Source organism: Suillus clintonianus (genome assembly GCF_016758775.1).
Source record: "Suillus clintonianus strain FC179 chromosome Unknown DEU56scaffold_43, whole genome shotgun sequence".
NCBI lineage: Eukaryota > Fungi > Basidiomycota > Agaricomycetes > Boletales > Suillaceae > Suillus > Suillus clintonianus.
The window spans coordinates 215,139-239,553 of NW_024539267.1; the positions used below are offsets into that span (position 1 = coordinate 215,139).

At 48.6% G+C, this 24,415-nt stretch overlaps 10 protein-coding genes across 10 annotated transcripts; 4 read left to right on the plus strand and 6 right to left on the minus strand.

Annotated features, from left to right (window-relative positions):
- Nucleotides 1-42: 42 nt before the first annotated feature.
- DEU56DRAFT_913524 (uncharacterized protein) lies at nt 43-1,076 on the plus strand (the record flags this gene model as incomplete). Its single annotated transcript, XM_041357533.1, has 3 exons — nt 43-258; nt 342-687; nt 871-1,076. 3 exons carry the CDS (start codon nt 43-45, stop codon nt 1,074-1,076), a joined length of 768 nt encoding a protein of 255 aa, XP_041207676.1.
- Nucleotides 1,077-1,911: 835 nt separating this feature from the next.
- Nucleotides 1,912-3,444, minus strand: DEU56DRAFT_401094 (uncharacterized protein). Its single transcript, XM_041346039.1, has 8 exons — nt 3,178-3,444; nt 3,090-3,122; nt 2,869-3,041; nt 2,734-2,816; nt 2,473-2,679; nt 2,283-2,421; nt 2,076-2,228; nt 1,912-1,946 (listed from the first exon to the last, which is right to left on the minus strand). Exons 1-7 carry the CDS (start codon nt 3,319-3,321, stop codon nt 2,129-2,131), a joined length of 879 nt encoding a protein of 292 aa, XP_041207677.1. The 5' UTR covers nt 3,322-3,444; the 3' UTR covers nt 1,912-1,946; nt 2,076-2,128.
- A 283-nt stretch (nt 3,445-3,727) lies between these two features.
- On the plus strand, nt 3,728-5,734 carry DEU56DRAFT_756781 (uncharacterized protein; the record flags this gene model as incomplete). The annotated part of the gene is made up of 10 exons (XM_041350063.1): nt 3,728-3,757; nt 3,842-3,868; nt 4,018-4,097; nt 4,175-4,268; nt 4,702-4,807; nt 4,876-4,943; nt 5,090-5,269; nt 5,414-5,508; nt 5,582-5,649; nt 5,682-5,734. The coding sequence occupies 10 exons, from the start codon at nt 3,728-3,730 to the stop codon at nt 5,732-5,734; spliced, it is 801 nt and encodes a 266-aa protein (XP_041207678.1).
- Nucleotides 5,735-6,239: 505 nt separating this feature from the next.
- Nucleotides 6,240-7,068, minus strand: DEU56DRAFT_808327 (uncharacterized protein). The gene has a single exon (XM_041353424.1). The coding sequence runs from the start codon at nt 6,995-6,997 to the stop codon at nt 6,383-6,385; it is 615 nt and encodes a 204-aa protein (XP_041207679.1). The 5' UTR covers nt 6,998-7,068; the 3' UTR covers nt 6,240-6,382.
- A 1,339-nt stretch (nt 7,069-8,407) lies between these two features.
- On the minus strand, nt 8,408-11,397 carry DEU56DRAFT_401150 (uncharacterized protein). The gene is made up of 9 exons (XM_041346040.1): nt 11,209-11,397; nt 10,839-11,157; nt 10,329-10,779; nt 10,194-10,281; nt 9,870-10,139; nt 9,647-9,817; nt 9,303-9,599; nt 8,650-9,249; nt 8,408-8,600 (listed from the first exon to the last, which is right to left on the minus strand). The coding sequence occupies exons 1-9, from the start codon at nt 11,311-11,313 to the stop codon at nt 8,415-8,417; spliced, it is 2,487 nt and encodes an 828-aa protein (XP_041207680.1). The 5' UTR covers nt 11,314-11,397; the 3' UTR covers nt 8,408-8,414.
- Nucleotides 11,398-12,757: 1,360 nt separating this feature from the next.
- Nucleotides 12,758-14,516, plus strand: DEU56DRAFT_401198 (uncharacterized protein). Its single transcript, XM_041346041.1, has 14 exons — nt 12,758-12,957; nt 13,015-13,087; nt 13,140-13,189; nt 13,239-13,282; nt 13,340-13,359; nt 13,411-13,463; nt 13,516-13,598; nt 13,659-13,748; nt 13,798-13,940; nt 13,995-14,019; nt 14,073-14,102; nt 14,154-14,166; nt 14,220-14,270; nt 14,319-14,516. The coding sequence occupies exons 1-14, from the start codon at nt 12,872-12,874 to the stop codon at nt 14,383-14,385; spliced, it is 828 nt and encodes a 275-aa protein (XP_041207681.1). The 5' UTR covers nt 12,758-12,871; the 3' UTR covers nt 14,386-14,516.
- Nucleotides 14,517-15,534: 1,018 nt separating this feature from the next.
- DEU56DRAFT_756784 (uncharacterized protein) lies at nt 15,535-16,901 on the minus strand (the record flags this gene model as incomplete). The annotated part of the gene is made up of 3 exons (XM_041350064.1): nt 15,535-16,623; nt 16,682-16,819; nt 16,872-16,901. 3 exons carry the CDS (start codon nt 16,899-16,901, stop codon nt 15,535-15,537), a joined length of 1,257 nt encoding a protein of 418 aa, XP_041207682.1.
- A 1,662-nt stretch (nt 16,902-18,563) lies between these two features.
- DEU56DRAFT_913528 (uncharacterized protein) lies at nt 18,564-21,039 on the minus strand (the record flags this gene model as incomplete). Its single annotated transcript, XM_041357534.1, has 6 exons — nt 18,564-19,774; nt 19,832-19,909; nt 19,962-20,097; nt 20,154-20,351; nt 20,402-20,497; nt 20,551-21,039. The coding sequence occupies 6 exons, from the start codon at nt 21,037-21,039 to the stop codon at nt 18,564-18,566; spliced, it is 2,208 nt and encodes a 735-aa protein (XP_041207683.1).
- Nucleotides 21,040-21,447: 408 nt separating this feature from the next.
- DEU56DRAFT_401315 (uncharacterized protein) lies at nt 21,448-21,855 on the minus strand. The gene is made up of 2 exons (XM_041346042.1): nt 21,701-21,855; nt 21,448-21,641 (listed from the first exon to the last, which is right to left on the minus strand). Exons 1-2 carry the CDS (start codon nt 21,755-21,757, stop codon nt 21,483-21,485), a joined length of 216 nt encoding a protein of 71 aa, XP_041207684.1. The 5' UTR covers nt 21,758-21,855; the 3' UTR covers nt 21,448-21,482.
- Nucleotides 21,856-22,640: 785 nt separating this feature from the next.
- DEU56DRAFT_808356 (uncharacterized protein) lies at nt 22,641-24,114 on the plus strand. The gene has a single exon (XM_041353425.1). It carries the CDS (start codon nt 23,064-23,066, stop codon nt 23,688-23,690), a length of 627 nt encoding a protein of 208 aa, XP_041207685.1. The 5' UTR covers nt 22,641-23,063; the 3' UTR covers nt 23,691-24,114.
- The last annotated feature ends 301 nt before the right edge of the window (nt 24,115-24,415 follow it).

A 24,415-nucleotide genomic window follows, 5' to 3' on the forward strand; every position in this document is an offset into this window, starting at 1 on the left:
GGCTCAAGTACGGTGAAGGATGAATATACTCACATCCTGCCAATGGATAAGGAATTTCTTCATTCAGCAAGGCTCGAACTCGGACAAAGGATCGCTCTACTCACTCGCTATCGACGGATGGACAATGTCTTCAGTCAGCACGGCTCGAGTTTGAAAGAGGATCGACACACTCACCCCCTGCGAACAGTGCGCAATGACTTCGATCAGCATGGCTCGAGCTCGAAGGAGAATCGCCACACTCACACGCTGCGAACAGTGGTAAATGGCTTCGATCAGCACGGCTCGAGCTCGGAGGATCGACACACTCACAAGCTATAACAGCGGGCAATTAATTCGATCAGCATGGCTCGAGCTCGAAGCAGCATCAACACACTCACATCCTGCGAACATTGGACAACGACTTCGATCAGCATGGCTCGAGCTTGAAGGAGGGTCGGCACACTTACATACTGCAAACAGTGGGCAAGGACTTCAATCAACATGGCTCGAGCTCGAAGGAGAATCGACAAACTCACCCACTGCAAACAGTGGGCAATGACTTTAATCAGCATGGCTCAAGCTCGGAGGATCGACGCACTCACACGCTGAGAACAGGGGACAATGACTTCATTCAGTATGGTTCGAGCGCCAAGCAGGATCGACAGACTCACATTCTGCGAACAGTGGGCAATGTCTTCAATCAGTACGGTTCGAGCTCGAAGCAGGATCAACACACTCACATACTGCAAACAGTGGGCAATGATGACTTCGATCAGCATTGCTCAAACTTGAAGTAGGATCGACACACTCACCCACTGCGAACAGTGGGCAATGACTTTGATCAACATGGCTCGTTGAAGGAGGATTGACACACTCACGTCCTGTGAACAGTCTTCGATCAGCATCGCTCAAGCTCGAAGGAGGATAAACACACTCACAGCCTGCCAACAGTGGGCAATGACCTCGATCAGCATGGCTCGAGCTCAAAGCAGGATCAACACACTCACATACTGCGAGCAGTGGGCAAGGACTTCGATCAGCATGGCTCGAGCTCGAAACAGGATGACAGACTTACATCCTGCGAAGAGTGGAAATGACATCGATCAACATGGCTGGAACGATAAGGAGGATCGACAGACTCACATCCTGCGAACAGTGGGAAATGACTTCGATCAGCATGGCTCCGAAGGATGATCGACAGACTCACATCCTGCGAAAAGTGGGAAATGACTGCGATCAGCATGGCTCGAGCTCAAAGGAGGATCAACAGACTCACATCCTGTGAACAGTGGGAAATGAGTTCGATCAGTACAGCTCCAGCTCGAAGGGGGATCGACACACTCACCCACTGCAAACATTGGGAAATGACTTTGGTCAGAATAACTTAAGCTCGAAGTAGGATCGACACACTCACACGCTGCGAACAGGGACAATGACTTCGATCAGCATGACACGAGCGCTAAGGAGGATTGACACACTCACATCCTGTGAATAGTGGGCAAGGACTTCGATCAGCATAACTCGAGCTCTAAGGAGGATCGACACACTCACCCACTGCAAACAGTGGGCAATGACTTTGATCAGTATGGCTCAAGTCCGAAGGAGGATTGTCACACTCACATCCTGCGAACAGCGTACAATGACTTTGATCAACATGGCTTGAGCTCAAAGGAGGATCAACACACTCACATCCTGCGAACAGTGGGAAATGACCTTGATCAGCATGGCTCGAGATCAAAGGAGGATCGACACACTCACACGCTAAGAACAGTGGGCAAATACTTCGATCAGCATGGCTTGAGCTCGAGGCAGGATTGACAGACTCACATTCTGCGAACAGTGGGCAATGATTGCGATCAGTATAGCTCGAGCTCGAAGCAGGATCGACACACTCACATACTACGAACGGCGTGCAATGACTTCAGTCAGCATGGCTCAAGTGCGAAGGAGGTCAACACGCTCACAGCCTGCGAATAGTGGGCAAATGACTTCGATCAGCATGACCCGAGCTGGAAGGAGGATTGACACACTCACAAGCTGCGAGTAGTAGGCGACGACTTCGATTAGCACGGCTCAAACACAGATAATCAACAAACATACCGCCTGCAAGCAAACACCCAACATAAATGAGAGCAACTTTCGAACATTCCTACAATCTTACCAGAATATGTGGAAACCAGGAACCCAAAATCGCTATTACGTCCTCAGACGCGATTTTCTCATCAGAGGCAATAAATCTTGCAAGTGTTCTGGACAATAGTCAGTGACGCTCGTGGCAAGCAAATGAAATTATGGGCAATTACTTTTCTACTGCATATTTCATGCAGAGTTCCAAGTTGGTATGCTGAGTTGAGACGAACAGTTGCTGAAGGACTCCATTGTCCAGAGTTCCAGCCGTGCGTTCGATGAGTGGCCCACAATTGGCATTACCCTTGTTCATGTCTGATGGATGAACGGTCATCATGTATTGCAATTCAACTATCCACAGCTTACCAGGGAGGCATACATGACATTTCGGAGGCCGTTGGATATCCTTGGAGTGGTATAGAATCCTCAATTGTGGCCCGTTCGTAAATGCCTCCTCAGCATGCTTCGGGGCCAGTGCTTTAGCATCTTTCCTCGATCTTCCTTCCCTTAGTAGTCGTGCGAATTCGACGTCGTAAAGGGCATCGAATTTGGTAAATACTACGATCACCGGAACTGAGGAGCTAAGGTTACGAATCAGTCGATCAACGGACAGATGCAAAAGCTTACTGCTTCCGGTGTCGCACTCAGAGAAAAACTTGATTTCGCCTTGGGTGAAAGCCCTACTTACCTCGTCCATCGGGATGCAGTACCTATGTCAAAAAAAAAAGTGAGCCAGTGCCTGTGACCAACTTGACCAATTACCATATAGTATGAATTTGATCCTTTATACTCGTTTTCTTCGAACGTCCTGCAATAAATGCTTTTACCTTGTCATACTCAGATTCTCCGCCTGCTTCAAAACCGCGTGAATCATGGAATATGAATCCTGGGTTGCTTCGAAACACCATTTCATTCTCGATATCGTGTTCTCCACGCTGAGAACACGTCAGTTCATGTTGCAAACTGACGATAGCATACGTTACCTCTCTGGATCCCTTTAAAACAGTGGCATCGATCTGATGTTCATGAGACACATCACTATCAGCCGCGGACTAGCATCACGATGCGCACCTTTTCTCCAGCGCTGTTAAATATGTCTGGGTCGTTGCGCGTGTTACAAACTCTCTGAAGGATGGTGGTTTTTCCTGCATTTGCTCTTCCAATGATGAGGATTCGAAATCGGCCGATCTTCTCTTTTATCTGTGAAGCGTCCATGAAGGAAAGGTAAATGATATCGGGACTGAGTACTGAGCAATGAGAGTTGTTCAGCACTGAGAGCAGCCTTATAATCACTGCAGACTTCAGTGTGTGAACCTCTCCTAGACGTCAAATCTAGATCCAGTGGGCAGTGTGCAGTCACCGTGAGAGATGTGAGGCGTAGGGCATCAGTACAAGACATAATGCCGTAGCCCGAGTGACAACACTATGTAGGCACAGTAGTGCTTCATAGGCACACTTTACGCTACATTGACGCAATTGTCAAATAGAAACAATTTGATCCCGCGGAAGTTCCGCGTAGTATGTTTGCCATGTACAAGCTTGTTCGACCCCGCTGTGCGGCCACCAAACTTGTACATAACAACGATATAACCCATGTCATGGCGCTGGCCACGGCCATATCATGCATCAACAAGGGATAGGAAGGAACCAAGTTACCTTGTTTAATAACGTTACCTAGAACGTTGGCGTGAGTGAATTGATTTTGACACTCCGACTCGATACTGACTTTACATAGCTCCCGCGACATTTTAGCTGGGCCGTAGTAAGTACAAGGTATCTGGTCGAACGACGATCTTTATGGACCGGGGCGTTGACGTCCCGCATCCAATCGCATCAAAATAGCAAAGATTGTGCCTACTCATTGTACCACTCCCTGCATATGGCAATGTCTATCAACTCATTGCTGCACAGGATTACGACCGCAAGCTGGCTGGTGCTATTGTTGAAGTTCACTTCACGCTTGTGCATCACGGAATAGGGAGGTCGAAGAAGTCTGTTTTCAATGCCGTACTCCGGGAGATTATAGTGCTAGAGCGAAGCTTACTCACAAGACATTGTAATTTTCTAGTCATGCGATGATTGATTTTTGGACTGGCGGTCTGACGAACGAGACTCCTGCTGGCGCAGCTTGGCCCTCGCTCAAGTTCAATCGTCCTTCTACAGTAAGTACTAAGTAGGTGAAACGAGCTTACCCCGTAGCTGACCACACGCCCCACATTCATCTATCGCTGGCACGGAGACTCTATTAACTTGTCCCATCAGGTTTCCTGAGCATGGCCAATTCTCTTCACCCCTCAATGGTTCCCTGTCCTCTCCACACCTGGAGTACTCGACTCTTCATCAGCTTAAGGTCACTTTCGTTAATTATGTCAAATAGGTGTCTATGGCAATTTCAGCAAATCGGCAAAGAATGTAGAGTCTGCTGAAGTGTGGATCGGCAAGATGCATGCGCAGCAGGAAAGAATTTGCGACAGACATTTTCTCCACTCATGTAGGCACTCGACTCGAACAAATATGCCCTTCTGAACTGTTCCTGTGTTTTTATCATAGAAAACTTTCTATTGAGGATTCATTTTCCTTCGTATACGGCACAAGAAGTTTGGAACCAAGACCAAGTATGAAGACATCGATTTTGACACCGATTTTGACACCGAAGACATTTTTCGGGTATCTGATGTAAGAGAAGAACCTGAGACACAAGGTAAAGCTCAAGCAGTAATCATTGCACTCTCGCCTCGATCACTGACGGACCCAACACAATATGAACAGAATACATCACGTTCCACAAGAAAAAAATCAAGATCGTCGTCGAGCTTTCCGGGAATACTGCAACCGAAGTAAGGACCTACATTACTACGTCTTGCATTGATAGTCATCTAAGCCGTAGATAGCGAGCTGCGTAACCTATTTCTTCTTTTGGTGAACACCCAGAGCTTCAAACCCACCACTGACGAAATATTCTGATTTGTCCTCGGTGAGTCAGGATAACCATGAAGCGCCATTCTTCAGGAAGTTGACACGAGGCCCCCAAGGTTCCGATTTCTGGTCATATGAAAGGTGTCAAGTTTTCTTTGGTCTCATGCCTTATTTGACAACGTGCTTACAATTGACCGACATCGGAAAATCTTCGTTGATCAATCACGCATTCGGAATGGAGAAAGCGGTGGGCTGCTCACGAGACTCAAACACCCAGCGTTACTAACGCCTATGCCCATAGCTCGCTTCGCATAACAGGCCAGCAAGGCTAACATCGACGCCGAGTTCATCTCATAACAGATCGATAGATTTGTCCTCCATGACAACAAAGGTTTTGGACCGGGGGAAGAAGGCAACCTTACAACAGTTCAAGATTTCATTGGTCGTCGGTGATCTCAGCCTGTTTTTAAATATCAGCTCCACGCTGTCTGTTCTGTTGTGTCCATGTGCCAAGCGGACGCCAAGCACAGAAGGCCATGCTTTGAGATACCCCGTGCAGGCGGGCGATTACTGAGTCCGGCACGGAGGCATTCCTCACATTGAAGCGTGACGGAAAGCTGGGAAACAGTAAGTTGACCAATGTCCATCGTTCCCCGCAGGTGGAAAATTGGCTACTCACCCCTTTGTCGAGTCCCCGTCATCGTCGTTCTAACTAAATATTATATGCTCTTCGATCTTATGGATCGAGTCGTACTCTGGATGGACTGCTCTCTCGAATGATTGAGCGAGGACCCCAATTTGTCTTGGATACTCGCGCATTTCTGTTCACAGTACAACGGTCCCCAGCGTAATCAGGACTGGTACGTGGGAGACAAGCAGGATGGAGTTGACACTGGTGATCTTACTGGGAGATCGGCACTTGAAAATGATGTTGAGGATGATAAGAAGTCGTAGTCTTATCGGGTCACACGTCTCGGGGCACATTTGGATTGCCTCTGATGCCCGATATCGTTTAGAAGATTGCTTGTAGGGCTGAGCATGGCTGGTTTCTCTCGAGCGCGCGCGCCAATACGTCCTAGATTTCTCATGGCTGGTGACGTTGCTTGCTGCTGGGTCATAGAACACTCATCATTCACTGCATTGTGCACCACAAATTGCATAACAAAGCTACTACCAATAGGTGCCATGGCCTGCAACAGGCCGAACCAAGCTTCAAGCGTTGAAACTTGCGTGTCAAACAAGTCTGTATTATAGAAAGTGAATACCGTTTGAGTATCTTCATTCCTTTCCTCCCAGGTTCCAATTGTACATTGTGTCCCAACTGGTTCGATGGTGTTTTTGAGTGGTAGAAAATGCATGGCTAATTGCGCGGGGCACGACAGCAGAGCACTTTCCCATGGAGAGAAACCTCCCTCACAACTGAGAGCAACGACTCAACAATATCCACAACTTCGTCCTGCGGTGTGTTCGTACGAAAATCCACCACTTGCACATTGCAAGAAGTAACTGCCAGCGCGTCCGTAACAAGGTCGACATGCGATTTCTTTAGGCGCCCCACCAAAATCAATTTTTGCAACTTGGGCAGATGAACTTCATCGAATATTTCGATAAACAAGTGCGGACGAGCAGCATCCAGGGAAAGGGGGAGAGTCATCGATTCGAGGCAAGAGTGCATGAACGAATAACTTCTACCGCGAGAATACAAAAGTCGATGTACCGCAATAGTTTCCAGGACAGGAAAAGCCATCAAATTGGAGCGTATGGTTTGAGGGGAAGCGCTTAAGAGACGAAGATGGCGTAAATTTTTGCAGGTAGGAATAGGGCAGATGTCAGGAAACCATTGGACGATATGTAGTCGATGGAGATTGGGTGCATTGAATCTGGCTACATCTGACCAGGCACATCTCAAGGTTCTCAACTGTGGTGTGTCAAAGTTACAACTGAGACATTCCTCTTCCCTGAGCCCACTACACATCAACGTTTCCCACCGCCTGCTCTCGGAACGAAGGATGTCAAGCAGCGTGATATCTGTCTGGCTTGTCAATGGTGTTTTGTGCTGTATGAGGTGAATGGTAAGAGGCTGACTGCCGGAGAGGGCGAGCCAACGTTGGAGCAGACAGGAAAGGAACGACTCCGATGATGGTTCATCTCCACCAGTAAGCGAAACCTCGATGCGCGACCAGATCTCTGTCGTTGATTGTGCGACCGCCCGCCAAAGGTGGCAAACGCGAGTGAAGATTAGGGGAGGGCTGGCAAAGTTGGCCGAGACGGTGGTATAATCATATGAGAAAATATAAGGACAGTCCTGCACATCGTTAACGGCGAGCAAGAATATTTGCTGTAGAAGTTCCACTGGCAGCCGATGGATGTTCAGCTCGGGGTGGTGCACGTGGATAGGAGAGGCGTGTGGATCAATAAGTGACAATTCATCGGTCCTGTGACTGATAAACTTCATGTTTTTCTCGCTGGAATATTTGATCATTGTCATTTGGCAAGGGAGGTGATAACGAAGGGTCAACGAGGGGACGGGCAAATAGGGGCCTTGGTACACGTGTGCTCCTCTGTTTGGACATGTGGACATCGGTTGCTTCCGATGCACGAAATGGTGCCATAGTCGTTGACCCTGGCCCGGGGGCTGTATACTTAGTGTCCGCTGTGAATATGGAAGGAGGTTGGACTTGCCAGAGTGGTGTATCGTGTTGAATACCCACAAGATTAGTGGCGAGCCGCTAAGGGTGCCGAAGTGGTGAAAGTGAATCACCTACGCACCAGCTGGTTTGTGGTAGCTCAACTCTCAATATCATTAGTCGCCCACGTTAGAGTCGTGCCACCAAATGTAATTGATAATCGCCTATCTACCAGCCAGGTGTCCGATCGATATCAGTGAACGAGTGATGCGACGATGACTCACGCCGTGTTGAGCTCTAGTGTTTAGTATATATCACTCAATACAGTTGATAAGCAAGAGTGTTATGAGACAGGCGCTGGACTTTCGTGGGGCTTAGGGTAGGCAGATAAACGAGACTCATCAATGAACGTGCAATATCCTGGTCAGCCATTTCACTCCTAAGAATTGCAACTTTCAAACCTGCGAGAGGTTGGCATAAAAGTCCAGACGACACAAGATGCATTAGCTACACCATTAGATGATACAAGTATGGGCCATATAATTACACAAACCGGTTACCATAGAGCGATCGTGTTTGAACTCCGGCATCATCATCCACTCATGATTCCAGAAGAGAAGGGTAACACAGAAATACCTCGCGCTCCCAAATCCAAGAAGCGGTATTTAAGAGGAAGAGGTGGCAGAGGCGGCAGGGTCGTGCACAATCCAGAAACTGTACATACTGGAATCAGCAATATTATGCCTTGGTGATCGAAAGGTAGACTTACGCTTCACTCCTCCATTCCTTCCCCTCCTTCGCCTTCTCCTCGCGCTCGGTCGTTCGATTGACCCATCCAGCTGGGTGACCTTCCTGGATCATCGAAGAGCGCTTATTATGGACAACTTTGAAATGAGACTTGCTCTCCGATGTCTTAATCGACGCAGATTCGTCCTTCTTGTGTTTGAACAGCTGAACGCCATGGTAAGCAGGATAACTCTCGAAACTGACCAACACTCACATCTTGCAACACCTGGCGGCGACTCATCTCCTCGTTTGTCTTTGACTCCTCCATGCGGTCCCTCACGGTGACGAGCTGTCCGTCTAGATATTCCAGGCCAGTCCTGATTGCCTGTGCGACCGCCTTCTGTATATGCTTCTTCACCACGGTTGTCGCGATTGGCTTGAGAGTCTTATAAAACAAATCGTGCTTCGAATCGCGAATGCTAAACCTCAGCGAATCCACCTTGACGTGTACGTTCTTGACCTTGAATACGGAGCTGCGATCTTTGTCGGCAGACACAAGCTGGATAGTCACCGTCATGCCCTGTCCACCAAGAATAACGTCCGCTATGCCAGAGTCCCTCATCCTGGGGAATGTCTTCTTACGGAAGTAGAGGGCAACGTCCCGGATGTCTGCCTGGATCTGGGAGAGTGTGATCGTGAACTCGTGATGACGTTCGTCTTGAATGTCGCTGTACGGGCTAAACTTCAAAAGGTTATATGCCTCCACGACTATAACGTTGGGAAACAGATTGCGTCCTTGAAGAGTGATGTTCTCAACGACAAGGTCAAGAGCATCGTCGGTGTACTCGACACGCGGAATGGGCAAATATCCGACCTGGAGCGCAAACCTGATTAGCCTCTTGCACTAGCGCCTAACTAGTGACGTACCTGTTGCATCATCGTAGGCAAGATGACGTTTCGGATGTCGCTCCAAAGATCAGCCTTGAACTTCAAGCTACCTTCACTATCAAACAGTAGGTCACGCGTTAATCGAGCCCAGTCTTCGCCGAAGCGCTTGTTCAAGGGATCTTCTCCCATCGCCGAGAACCATTTGCCAATAGCATCGAAGAGGTTGTCGAAGTGCTCTTTGTACTTGTGGTCCCAGAACTGGCGACCTGAGTCGAGTATCTCGTTACCCTCACGGTTGCAATCGTCTTCCAGCAAAAAGCCCGCCTCAAGTAAAACCTACGCCGCCCTAAGTAAGTTATATCGTGTCAATTAATGGCACTTACTTTGCGAATGTACGTATTCAAACGATGAAACCAGCTCCTAAACTCTTCATCACGACGAGCATCGTCGATGAGAGCATTTGAGGCGTCGAAAATACCATCCATGCTGCGGCCGTCAGCAAAGCGCTCGAGCAGGGTACGAAGTTCAGCCATCGCGGCATTTAGCGCTTTATCCTTCACAAAAATTAGATCGAGCTAAAACATTTTACACCGGTACCGAACACACCTGCGTTATAGCACTGCCGCGTTCCTTTCCGTGACCAGCAGCAATCTGCCCCTGGGAGGCATACCGCTCAACTTCGTCAAGTAACCATCTGATAGCGTCTTGGTAATCGTCATGCTTTTGGCATTCAATTATAACCTTCTTGCCACGATGGATGAATTGATCACGGCGCCCTACAGGGAAGTACTCCTCGGCTAAGAACTTACGTCCTCGCTCAACGTGCTCGGATGCTCGGTCCCGATGCTGCTGGGGGATGCGATCGCCGATACCACCCTGTGACACAACCATCAGGAATAGCGACTTGAGACGAGGAAAACATCGGCATACTGCATAACCGCGAATGCGTTCTTTGAACCCCAGCTTTTTCCCCTCAGTCTCTGAAGACGAAGTGTCAGGTGCAACACCTTCCAAGTTCCTTGAGAAGTGGGTGAGCACACGACTTGCATTAGAAGAACTACACACCCTTGCTGGCGGGCCTGGTCTGCTTTCTCTTGGGCGGTACCTTTAACCTGAGATACTGTGTCTTTCGTATTATCCTTGGCGCCCTCGACAGCAGCACGGCCCTCGCCAACTAATTGATTCCCAGATTTCTGTGAGCCATCCCCCGTGGTCACCGTGGCGTCATCAGCGCGAGGGTGTTGCTCGACGGTAGTGTCCGTTCCGGGGACTTTCGCCTCCAGAACCGGTGTTTCACTAGGGCCAACTTGGCGTCCACCCTTGGTAACAAACTGATCTTGGGGAGCAGCCTCGTCGACATGGGCAAGCTCTTCCTCACCAGGACGCAAATTCTCAGCGAGTTTCGAAGCACCCTTTGCGAGCAAGTCTCGCCCAATGACCGAGAAGTCGGAAAGTAGCTTGCGAACTTCGGAATTGGTGAGAATAAGGGAAAGAATGGTGCGAAGATGGCGAACGGCTAGCAAATTCAAAATACATTCAGTACTCTTCAATATCAAGGTACGAGCGCGTGCGCACCAGTCTGACGGTCTTCGTCGATTTTGGCGCGATCGACGGACGAGGCTGCGCCAGGGTCCATCTTCGCGCTGTCAAGAGAAATATCGCGGGTATTCCAGATGAAATTTTGAAAAAGTTCGTCGGCATTTTTCTGCTTGACTATGACACGCGCAGTTTCAATGATTTCACGGGCGTCTTGAACAAGTTTTCGGCCTTCTGAAGAGAGCTTGTGCTCATCCACTGGTGACGTTTGCAGCAGATACTGTAGTGTCTCGTCTATTTGATGATTGTCTGGCATACGCCCCTGACGAAACGCTTCGATCACGCCGTAGAAATTGATCTGACCCAACAACCGATTAAGCAAATATTGTTTGAACTATGAAAAACTAACCTTTCTGGAGACATCAGCTTCCTTGGCAGCCTTGTCGGTTGGTGCGACGACAGAGCCTGCCTTGGGGTGTTCTGAAATGTCTTTGGGTGCTGGCGGGAGAGACATGGTAGGATGAAAGGATTTGGTGGAGTCATCCGCCTGTGTTTTCTGGTTTTATCCAGGCTGAATGACCGCAATGCGACGTCATTAATATTCTGTTCAGACCAACCAATGACGTCACTTCCTCCGAAACCAAATTGCCTAATTCGAACCGAAACAGACTGCGCATGAAGGGTCAAAGGAGGGTCTGGATTGTAGGTTTGGCTTCGCTGCGAGACGTGCTGCACCCAGTAATCAAATTGTGCAACGCTTTCCAGTCCAAGAATCCTTGAAAGCTCCTTCTACATGCGCCTCGTTGGCCCTTGGGGCCTTCTTGTTGCTTCAGTATGACAACCTTCATATATGCATGTAGTGAAGTCCTGGTACTGCAAAAATTGCAATAAGAGTCTTTTCCTCTGCACCATTCCTTGAATCTGTGTTAAAAATGACCGAGTCGAAACTTTGAGTGGTCTTCTGATGCTCGGGGATTCAGGTGATGAAGCGGACTCGGGAAAGGGTTACAGGAAATTCTGTGCGTTGTCCTCGAAGTACCTAGCTCGGCAGATCAGTTCAAGCAACCAAACTTTGGAAAATAACGCGTACGATAACTCGACTTCAGTCCAGTGTGAAAAGTTCCAACTGAGCGCCTATCATCATCATGCCTGACTTATGTAAGTCGAATCACGGTTGCAAAAACAGACCAAGATCTCAGAATAAATCGACAAACCCTCAGGCCTCAGGCTTGGCCTCCGACGGGAAAAGTTTATCTAAAGGCAACTCCGAGTTTCGCGTATTGTTCAGATGCCGGGAGCCAACCAGGAGCGGTGAATAATACTCTTCCATGTCAGAAGGACCACCTTTGCGCCCAAGGAAATGACACACAATTCTGGTTATAGCGGAAATGACGCTTGGAGCTCACCACCGTGACCAACCACTGCTGGTAAGTAGTCTTTGACCTGCCAGTGACGTCAAGCAGTTGTGCACTAGCTAGTGCATAGACTAGATTCCCTCGCAGAAGGTCTGGCGGCCACTAGAAGTTTCACGATGTGTTTTTTTCGTCATCCAACTGTCCGGATCATGGTCCGTTCTCCTTTAGTTCGCACACTGTCATTGTGCTGCTGTAACTGCTAGTGTCATTCCAGGGCTTGTTGCTCGCTCACAGTGGCGTAGGTTCTCATGTGCACCATAAGCACCCGTTGCCCGACTCCCCATGAAGATCGTTTTGCCATAGTTCAAACAAGTTTCACTTCTGCACACACGAATCACACTATCTTCCGCCCACACCTGCTCATCATAACTGGCACAATCTTTTGCCAAGTCATCTACGCGCCAAGCTGCATAGAGACACTTTTCTGACAGGGAATATTTACGGAAAGGCCGACCGCCACCGTTCTCCACACCGAGGTTGCCCTATAGATATTAGACAGGGTTATGGTAGCCCATTCCCTTTTGCTTATCCCTCCATCTGTTCTGGAACCAGCTCCCCTTCTTCCCTCTCTCCGAGTCAAAGCGACGGACAAGTGGCCAGTGGCCATTTATAGAACCTTGCTGCCCAGACTAAGTAGGACCCACACACGGCTGGTGAATGGTGAACTGGGCAGATCCCAATGTCATCTCGAAATGCAGCAACATCTTAGAATACCTTAATTTCCTATGTCTCGGTGTGTACATGTAGGGCTTTTTACTGCTCCGCATTCAAGAGCTCCCACTCATGACCATGGCCTATAGTTGGGAGTATATAAAATCATGGCAAGTTGAACTTGCTTTGATTTGCAGACGCATGCCGCCTCGATGGCCTCTAGTGCGTAACCACTTATGTGATTTGTGCATTCACAAAATGCCAATTTTATCAGCTGCCATACATCACCGGTCGTATTCTTCTTCTGACGTCTGCGATTATGATGTGCGTATTTTCTTCATTTACTGTCGCAGCAGATTCTCATGAACATTAGCTGCTGGATCGCCAGCCCGAGCTCCCAAGTCCTAGATTGTCACAGTAAATCCTCTGTTAAATATCGTTTTGCTACACACGTGCTCAGGTTCATCATGACAGGTGCTTTTTTGGCCTTTTCTGTGAGTGTGCCATAATGTATCGTTGATTCATCGTCTCAATTTGTGTGGCAGTTTGCAGCAAATTCATCCATTGGCTGTTCTTCTTTGAATTTGATGCTACGACCGTGCGTTTCAGTGGTAATTTCGATTGTCGAAGCGCTTCCTCAACATGCACAGATTCATGATTTGGAAAGGGTTCAGCTGGGTCCGTATATTTCTGGTATTAGCCACGATTGGCCAGTGGATATTCCTGTTACGGGGTCAGTTTGTCTGAAACAATTAACAAGTTAATCCTCAATTAATTATCACCGCCATCGCAGTGATGATTGACTTCACCGTCATGGAAGTGAACGATAGCTGTGGCTTCATGCTCGTTGACCATGATGATATGACCACTCTATTTGTCTACAGTACGTCCCAGAGATAGTGTTCTATTCCATCCCCTGACACCTTCCTCAGCGATGTGTTATGATATACTGGCACTTGCTATGACTATAATCGGCCTTCGGAAAACACCATCATCAAATGTAATATGGAGAACGTTGCATAAACAAGGGATAGCATATGTCTTGATCACCTGCTTTGCAAATATTATCCCAACCGTGCGTGCTGCTTAACAGAATCCAGGATTCAGCTAATTTTTCTCCTTCGCAAAGGTTATGTCTGCATTAAACCTGAATCGTAAGGGATCTTCTGTCATTTTGATGTCATTTTGGAACTTCATAACACACTAGCTGCCATGAACGTTATATTTGCAATGCCGGGTAAGTTGTTGCAGACGCCTTCTAATCACTATCTGATCTTGGCCACGCCAGCATCTGTCGTCAGGTTTGGATCTACATATGTTATCACACTCGCCATATATTCAACTACCTTCACAGCACTATCGCATCGAATCGAATAGTTCTGTCTCTTATAAACCTACAGTCGAGGTACGAGTGATATAAATGACCTATTAATCATATTCTCAACATTTCCAGCGCCTCCACGGAGGAAATGGGTAGTCGAGATATACCACTTACCACCATGCTAACACTGCCCACGTGAGTTCTTGCTTTGAATTTAACCTTCATCAAATGATGAGCATGGCACACAGCGCATCCTCCATGGACCCTCAGAACTACGTATGATGTTTGGGACACATCAATCTGCCAGTTTCTGTTGATAAACTTGGAGAGGCATATTTCAGCTTCCTTGACAACAGTAACGGCGCGGCCTTTACAGGCTGGCTACACACACCGCGTTTTGGGATAGTAGGGATGAGAGCATCAGTACTACATAGTATGGACTCCGCCTCTTTCTCATGCGCTAGACTCGTATTATCTTGCTTATTTGGCTGTATTTTATTTTTAATGTCAAAATAGTGAGCCCGCGATCAAGGGTTCTGTAACCTTCCTTGGAGACGGCCCTCTCACGAACCACTCAGCATCTGTGAACATGTCGTCCGAATCAGCATGACGCGAGTGTGGGTATAGCGAGCAGTGTCATCTGGAGCTCCGTGCGGCTCTACTGTTGCCGTCTAGGATGACTTCTCCGGTGCACAATTCGTGGCATCGCTCTTTCTATGTTTACAAACGTTCCTCCTAAAGCATAAATGTGATCGGCTATACGTTTGCTCGAGTCCCTGAAGTACGTCAGCACCTAAGTGGTGATTATCAGTACCCAACTGCCCACATCGGGTTACATTGTGGACACCGAGAGTCGACCAGGGAGGCCGAACTTCAGGGGCTTGGGAATGATATGTCTTTTATGATTGAAGAGCATACGTGATCTGTCTCAGACGCTGACAAAATCCCCAGCGGGAATTAAGCTTGACTTAAACACGTTCGTCCAGTGCTGATACTGGTTGTCTTGAGATGATGACAGATTCGCTGTTTGGTCGAAATGTTGCCCTGCTATAGCTTTTGGAAATCAGATTAGCTATTGGGAAAACTCATACAAGGAATTCACTACCGATAAACATTATACAGGGGTAGGTCAGTGCGTCTAGGCAGCAGGACCATTTTTTTCTACAACTACATCCAACGTACAATCAAGCTACAACCCAAATACAACACATCTCCGACTGTATAGTACTGACCCAAAAGTACTACAAACACCAAGACAGCTTCTAAAACCACAACAGACTGGACAGACAGCCAATGATTGACCCATAACAATGCGGTAAATAAGAATAAAGTTAATTGTATCGTAGAATCACGCCCTAGACATGAAATCCGCTTCCCGGGCCATCTCGTTCAGAAGTAATGGAAAATTCTCTTGAGCTATACCACATTCCCGCAAGACTGTTGGCCAGTTATCTTGCTCGTAGCCACGCTCTTGCTGGAGGCACTTGGCCACCTCGCGACGAACAACAACAGAAGCAGCGCACAGCTTCAGAACATTGTCTAGCGGAAAACTGAAATTGCGAATGGAAGACCGTTCACGGAGTATAGGTGAATCGCGGTTGGGACTGGGAAAGTCACAAAATGAGCTCTTGGACGTGTTGAAGGATCCTTCTAGGCTGGGTAAAAACATGCTCGGAATGTCCGTCTCCGAAGGGTAATGATCCACGACGAGCGGCTGCTGGGGCAATTTTTCTTCCCTCTGTTGTGGATAATGGACGTCGCCCCGGATAATTACTGTTGATCGTGAAGAGAGTCCAGGATAGATCGGTGGAGCGATCTCGGGTGTACAAGGAATTGGATAACTAGAGTGCGAGCTAGATGAGCTCTGAGATCCAAACGACAAATGTCGGTGATCGGCTGGTGGCGGCAAGTGCAATTGCGGGAGACGCGAGTCATATTCGTCAGTTGCATCCGGTGGAAGATCGGGGAGAGGGGATGTTGGGGGTGGAGAATTGTATGAAGCTCGGAATTTCTTTTGGGGAAGCGACGATGGGAGGGTAGAGGAGCGAGATCGACCGGAGCTGATTTGATAAGCATACGGTGAAAGCACGGGCATCTTTCCTAAGGGGCTGGTGGGTGACAGCGAAGGTGGCCTCGACGAAGCCTCGTAAGCCATGTGCGAAGCCTCTGCAGGTTGTATTTGATCCTCCTCTATTATGTAAGAGTCTGCAGGTTGAACTGACGAAGAAGACGGTTGGGTCCAGCTATAAGGGGTAGAGGGGCTGGGACTTGGAGTTGTAAAGTCTCGCAGCGTCGGCAGGCTCTGGTGACTGTCCCGAGAACTCGCAGTCGTGTCACGGAGCACAAAGCGAGGCAGGGGTAGATCAGGTGACCGTGGAAGACATGTATTTGCTCTAGCGTCCCGGAAAGCGGAATGTAAAGTGGTGTCATTGATGAACTATGTGTAGGAAGTCATTAACGGAGAGAGGTGACGGTGAAAGCTCAAGGCCACCGACTTTCAATTCCAGTTGTCGCAATTTGTTCAAAACGTGTTCTGTTGACCGTCCTTTTTCTTGTTTTCGTGAAATGTACGTCGTAAGAGCTTGTCTGGCCTTGCGAATGTCGGTCCCGCAGTTGGCAAGCACAGTGATGACCTAAATATGCATAAATATGAATGAATGATTCACATGAGGACAAATAACCCACCTCCATTTGGGAATCGCCCTTGAAGCTCATGTTTGTGCCCACTGCCGTCTGCTTGTGTCGGTTGGTTTTGGTGGAATTGGATGATATTATGTAGCAAGGAGGAAAACGTGCTAGAGAGGTAAGGAGCGCTGGAGCTGCCAAGCAACGTTTATCAACGTTTTTGAACGGTAGCGCAACATGCCAGTGTGATCTAGATCAGACCATGACCGTTCCTGTACTGCATCGGTGTACCCACCAACTGTCTTGAAACCTTCCAATAATAAACTGCATTGACGAACGTGTGCTTGTTGCAGCTGCCGACGCAAAAGGTGACATTCCTCATTTTGAAGATTGTCACCGCGGCGGAGCTCGACTTTCAAAAGGTGGGAATCAGTTCAGCTCTGCAGGTGTCGGACTCCGGCCGCAACTTACTACCGGAACTTATGTAAAAATGGGAGTTCAAGACGGATGAGGCTCCAGTACGTACTCGAATTCCCAGGCAAAACGTTCGTCTGCATCGTCCTGTAAAATTGTGGCACTTGAACGTCGAACGTCCGATAACAGCGCCAGATATCAGGGCAAGGTCTACTGGAACCGGACATCAGCAGCGCAGCACTACGTCACCTTCACAGGATCGTAGCGCGTAGGATAAGGACTGTCGTTCCTCTTACGGAGCCTCGGAAAGAAGTGCACAAATCAAGACACCTCGGGTTAATGGGTCGTTGACTGGGATTTTACTCATTCAGCTTCAAGTTGCTGCACCTGATCATATAAATTCAGTCTGTGGAATGGCCGACTGCTGCTTTCTCTCCAGCGTTCCAGTGGCGGGTAAATGATCTTCCAGTTCATTTAAATTTGAGTCTACAACCGCGCCTTTTCCGGATCTTTAGCTTGTCGGAACTTGAACGTGACAAGTCATGTGGGTGTATGATGGTGATCCTGACCACTTACCTGACAGCACGAGCCTGATTATGGGTCCTCGGACACGCCTGTCAGGCCACACAAAGTTCGATCCAGAGCATTCTATGCCCCACTAAAAATGGGTGATCTACCTAAGGGGCGATGTAGAATGGAGGGCTTTAGCCACAACGCCCTTCCCAGATTAGAACCGGGGCTGGCGCCGGTGGGGTGGGAGTGACTTTCGTCGAGGCAATGTTTCAACGTATCATCACTGGCAGTGTCAGCAGGATCATCAACAGTAGAACGGTCCTCGGACGATTTCGGGGAGCATAAAACCGAGGCGGTCTGTTTTCTCCGGCCGTATCAGAGAACCTTTCCTTATCTGATCAACCTGATCTCAACCCTGTCAGAAATACAGTCACTTGTCAACAACCAAGTGGTCACTGGCATCGAGAATGATCATGGTGCCAAGGAACAGGAACTCATTTCTATTTTTTTTCAATGGCCGGCTAACGTCCGTTCGGGACTGCAATGCCCTACCCAGAAATAATTGTCCTTAATTTATCCGTTGAAGTGTTTGATAGAAATATGATCATCATTTGCGGTCCTGCAACGTACCTAGTGCCGACTTCTAACAGTCATCCATGTCATCGCTAACTAACTGAGTTCCAGGCATATCGCACACCGTTCAGAGTTTATCAGGAGAACGAACGAGGGGCACAAGAGTACCGGGGGCCACGCATCAAACGTGCAACATATATACAGTACATACAGATACCAGCAAGCTCCTCTGACAATTAGAAGTAAAGATTATTATTTACTGGCACCCAATTTACGCTTCTTGCTCTGCCTGTTGTCGACCTGAGAAATCGATGCCAACGTAGTATGAGCTTCATTGCTACTCGCTGCGACAGCTGGTCTCTCCGGTACCTGTGCTGCAAAGCCAGGTAAATCGACTGCAGAGCGCGCGCATGCTATCCAATGTTCTGGGTCGGAAAAATCGACTGGCCTGCCACGTGAGGGATGATCAGCAGTGTTCGCAGGGGCGCTCTGGTTGGCACGATATTGAGAGTAATACGCGTGCGTGAAAGCAAAGACCGCCGACTTGGGATCAGTACCACCACCACCTGTGTTCACAGACCCAGGTCGCACACTTGCAGTGGGGGCACGTGCTTCTGCGAACGCAGTACCAGTGCCTCCACCAGATCCGCCCAAAGTGCCAGACCTTACAGCATTAGCAGGGGCTATGGGTGCCGTTGACGCACTCGCAGTTGGATCCGCAGTAGGGGCAACAGGGCGCGGACGGGCGGGTATAGTGATAGTAAGGGGAGCTGACGACTTACCACCCCCACCACGCCCTCGTCCGCCGGCTGTATTCCCCCTCGAACCCCTAGCACGTAAAAAGATATGACCCCCTCTGGCAGGGGCGGCTTGTGCTTGTACTGAGTCCTGAGTGCCAGTCGTTGCCTCCGAAAGCGTTGCAGTGGTATTCGTAAGTCCTGATGATGCATGGGACGTGGAGGGTGGGAATCCGGTAACGAGCGCTAGCCTCGAATTTGAGCTAACGGCAGGGCCAGTGGTTACCCGTTCAGAACTCCAATCAACCGATATGTTTGTGCTAACTTCAGACGGAGATGACGAATGGGGGTTAGCGGGAGTCCTGAGTATGCGAGGAGGCATCACTCTGCTGCACGTGGGACACTTTGAGCCTGCGAACACGACTGCATTCGTCTCCATGTTACGCAAGATCCCACTGTTAGGCGTATGGTAGATAGAGGCAGAGGGGGTGCACACCACCACACCCGCTGAATTTGTTGATTTTTGTGAGACGGCCTTGGACCCTTTGAGTCTCGAAGTTGCCGATTCCTGCTCTTTCTTCGCCTTTTCTTTCTTGCGCTGGCGAGCATCGGAAAGCTTCTCACTTTCAGCTAGCACCGCTGCCTGAGCTTGCATAGAAGGCTTGACTCGTCTGCCAGATCTTGTCGTCACCGGAAGGTCCGCCGGGAGTTCTAATGGTGACCGAGCTGGAAAGTAAGATCGTAAATTACTGTCCCACAATCACTACCTTAGAGATAACTCACGCCGGTGCCGCTCAAGGGTATCGTAAATACGAGAGCTAGCCTCCACAGCAAAAGGCAAGTCTTGGCTAATGTCGAAGTCTGATGAAAAGCAGTCAGCGATAGATTTAGAGCGCTGATCGAACCACCCAACCATATCCAAAAGCAAAGTCCTCGATTTCCAGGCTAGCGGCTCCACGAACACGCATGTTGTCAAGTGCTGCGTCTGCTATGCTATCGATAAGCTGGGTGTGGGCTTCATAGAAAGTGTTCGTGATGATCGTCAAAAGCTAGAGGGGACAGTTAATCGGGAACTCTGAATATTCCTTAGCTCAGTGGTTCTTACCACGGGTATATCACTTCCCACAGTTGACATCCCAAAACGTGCACGAAAGTACTCTGTCGCCCATCTGTGCACATCCGTGAAGTTCTCAAGTAGCTGAGGGCCAAGTTGACGAGATGGTTCAACAGGAGGATTTTTGGGGTGATCGCGATTGGCAAGCAATTGTAAAGCCCCCTGGATAAATTGAGAAGGCTCGTTAAGCTGGAAAACCGTCAATGGCGTGTTTACGTGACATGGACAGAAAAAATTACTGATACATTAACCCTCCGACCAAGGGGCAGAGGGATTTGCCTGTTGGCATAATCCTGTAGGATGGGCCGAGTATGTGCAACCCATTCCTCCGTTGACTAGAAGCCGGAAATGGTGACATACAACAATTGGACGGAGCGACGTAACTCACGGAAAAATCAGGTGGATATAACAGATCTTCATCATCCAGTGCTTCCAAGAACTGAAGATCAGCTGGACCTTTGCCAGGGAACGGTTGTTCTTCTGGCAGAACTTTCCCCTTGCCCTTTGCGGCAGAAGAACATCTCCCGTCAGCATTCTGCTTAGGCAGGATAAAATCCTGAAGTGCAGGATGCAATAGCGGTAGGGCAATAGTTGAAGGCAAGCTCCGAGTCAAGAGCTCGGGCGATTGTTCAGGGGGAGTGGCGGAGGATACGTTGTCATACGTGCTACCATCCGGAATGAGATCTGGCGTTGTGGCATCCGAAGGGTCGTAGGAGCATGAATCCGCGCCTGCGATGGGTGGTACTGATACAGGATTAACAACAGGCTGGTATTCCTCATCCTCACCATCGGGTGGAGAGGTTGGTCGTGATGAGGTGAATGACGCAGTATCTACGTTTGAGGCACCGCATACGGCACGAGCTGTTCTTCCAACCATATGGTAGATTATCGATGTCGAAAATGAGTGGTTCCGTCTGGTATGCTGAATGAAAACTGGTATGAAGAAAGACTGAGAAGTACTGTGGATGCCCATCGTCATCATTTGGTCAAGACATCAGTGGAAATTGTTCCCAAAGGTCAAAGAGCCTTCCACTGAAATTTTAAACAAAGGTGCAAGACCCTTGATTCGGCGTGAAAGAGAGTGTTAGACAAAGGGAAGAAGATATCATGTTATTGAAAGACTGACTGCAGGGTGTATACAATTCATCTATGTGATCGTGTTGACTGCAGGCTATGAAGCTTATAACACGATGCATGATGGCGTCGCACAAGACGGTCAACCGGTTGCGGTTGGTTTTGTTAGCCGAACAAGTTGCCGTAAATGGTTATTTCTGTAAATAAGCGCCCACTGCAAACACATCAGATATGTCTGAGTAGAGCTTACACCTTCATGCAAGCTTCATACATATGAGAGGAGTTTGTTTGGTCTTCGTGACACTTCACCTGTATTAATCTTCCATCGTGATGTCCCAGCAAAATGAGCGCATTTATCGTCAAGTTGACCGGTATGAGCTTGATCGCCGCCTCAAACGTCCACGACTAGGTGTTTCATTAGTGTATGTGGCATACAATTTAATGCTGAATCTGAGACGACTTACCTGTTCATCCTGGAATTGTCCCCGTCGTTTTGCGCCCTGCAAGTGGTAGCATTCCATTATTTCTCGCTTTCTTTGAACGATCGTGTAGCAGTTATTGGGATTTATCTAAATCCGTTTGTTCGCCCACCCTTACCATCCTCATCTGCATGTTTCTGTTTTGTTTGGTCTCTCACCGCGTCTACTCCTTCCCGCAGCCCGAAACTCAGCCATTGCACGTTCACGATCAGATGGAAGTTCAATGTCTCGGATCCCCTTGCATCCGACATTATCGCATCTCAAGGCTCCAAGCAACGGCACCAAGACACTGCCTCTAGACCGTGTATACGAGCGTAGTCATGCTCTTTCGTCGACTGATCAACTGATCTCATGGCGTCAACATCAAACCTGTGTAAAGTCTCATGGTTACACAGCCAAATTTTTCCTGTCAAACCTTCTCCTATCTCACATACCAAGTTCATCAACTCCCGTGGAGCTTCCACATAAAGCCGCGCAAGCACATATGTTTCATTTAAAGCGCCGTTCAAGTGACAATCTGAGGTATAATTTTGTTTTCAACTACTATACCTTCCAGATCAGGTGGCACATTGATAATTTGATATTCGCGGAGCTTGAACACATTTCCATTTCATCCACTAGTAGTACTTAGCGCGCTTAATACTCGACGAGGCACGGCAGGCCTCGCAGTGATTGACAAATCAGCTTGAGCAGACTTGATCTCTCATAGGCCCAGTCACTTCTTATGCCTTAGGCTACACCGGGTGTGGTCTACGGATGAGTGACTGAGACTGAGCACCCAGAATCGCTCAGTAGTGCACACAACCGGATTATCACAAGAGCTGTCATCATCCGGACTGCAATCATCGTATGATCGTACTAGACGACCTTCCAAAAAAAAACCTGTTCTCACAGCTCTTCCAGACCCACTAGGGCGCAATATTTTGTCGCTAAGCACCGGTGCCGCGACACAGCCTCATAACCTTGAAAGCCTGTGAAGCGCTCATAAACTCCACCGACATACCCGGTTATTTCCTTCTATCCAGTAGCGCAATCATTTGCCAGGATAGCACTATCAGTTAAGATAGCAGTTAACAACGTTCACAGCCAACGCCCCGATCAACAACCACATCATGATGGTTTCCTCGTGCCAGCAATAGGAACGGATGGCACAGTTTTAGCTGAAAAGCAGAGAATGCTACATAAGTTCCGTTCTCTGCGCCTGCATTCGCTGTCACGGATCTCCCGTTTCCTCATTCTAGGGCGCTTTTTTTCTTTTGTCTTGTGTTATTACTTTCTTCCTTTAAACTTCTAGGGTGCAGGCCATCTTCCTCTAGGCCATCATCTATAAACTATTCCAGTCTCCACCATGTCCTTCTGGATCTCGTTCTCCAATGTCCTTTATTTTACTCGCAATGCGAGAAAAACGCCACTCATCCCAGAGGGTTTTGTCCTCGAGACACCCCCAGAGCACAACCCCACACCACTCCAATTTAAGCCAGAGTCTCCAACATTCCGCTCAACACTTCCCACTATCCCCCAATCACCAGCAACCTCGTCCGCATCTCTCGTCCCAGAAACATCTTTGGGGCCTGTCATTCTGATAGGAAATGATAGCACGGAAACCCTTGTCGACGTTGTCACACAACCCGTGTTTCCAATTTCAATTCTACAACTCCACCCACCTGCTAAGGAGGCTCAGCAAACGCGACGTATCTCGTTCGCAGTTTGCGCCACACCCCCGCATCCCGTGAGACCTGTCAACGTCATTGACGTGGGTCAGGTCCCGTCCAAGCCCTCCGCAGCCACAGCGGAAACGCATGAGCAAGCAGAGCATTTCAGGGAGGACGTTCCTGATACGGAAAAGAAAACAAAGAGGAAGAGCATCGTGCGGAGTATGTCCTTTCTTGGCCCGCGTACGTCGCGCACGAAGGCACGCCGCTTGTCGGTCCCTGTATTTTCTTCGCTGGCGGATGCCCTGAGTAAGCGGTTGTAGATCGGCCAGTCCAGGGCGAGGGGAAGAGGGTTTGGGTATCACGATTGCCTAGGAAGTGGATTCCGCGGAAACAGGAGAGGCGCTGGGCGTAGAGGGACATCGGATCACTCGGAGTGCATTCCACACCGACGTTTGAGATATAGTTTGGCATCACACATGCGTTTGGTTAACTCATATCCTATGATATCTCTAATTTTTTGGCTCAACCTTAATCATTAATCATGTATATTCTGTGACATGTAACCTCATTTTCAATTAGGGTAATCCATGTTCAATTCAAGCAGCATTGCAAACTACTTTGGTTCATATCATGATCTACCTAATAGCTTTGGTATATACAACGTTCAAGCTATTTCAAGAATCAAGACACTGTACCTCTATGATATGCCGTAGTTGTAGGTCTGGAACAAGGGAAATATGATACACACAGTGGGCATGCGGAACAATTATCTGATTGTTATACACGTGCGTTTAGGTTCGCGTTACTGCAGCGCGTATCGACTGCTGTTCCGGATTCGCTCCCTTACCAAGATATCCAGGGTCTGCAGGTACAATCAACAAGGGTGACAGGGGAAGGAACAGGAATGGAACCGTACGCGGAACTGCACAACCTATTGATTGCCGTGACTGCAAGAATGATATCAGATGGTATCGCCCATCCCGAACCAGAGGGTGCTGTACATCGCTGGAGCAAATAAGGGAAATCCGAAGCCAGTGAGTGACTG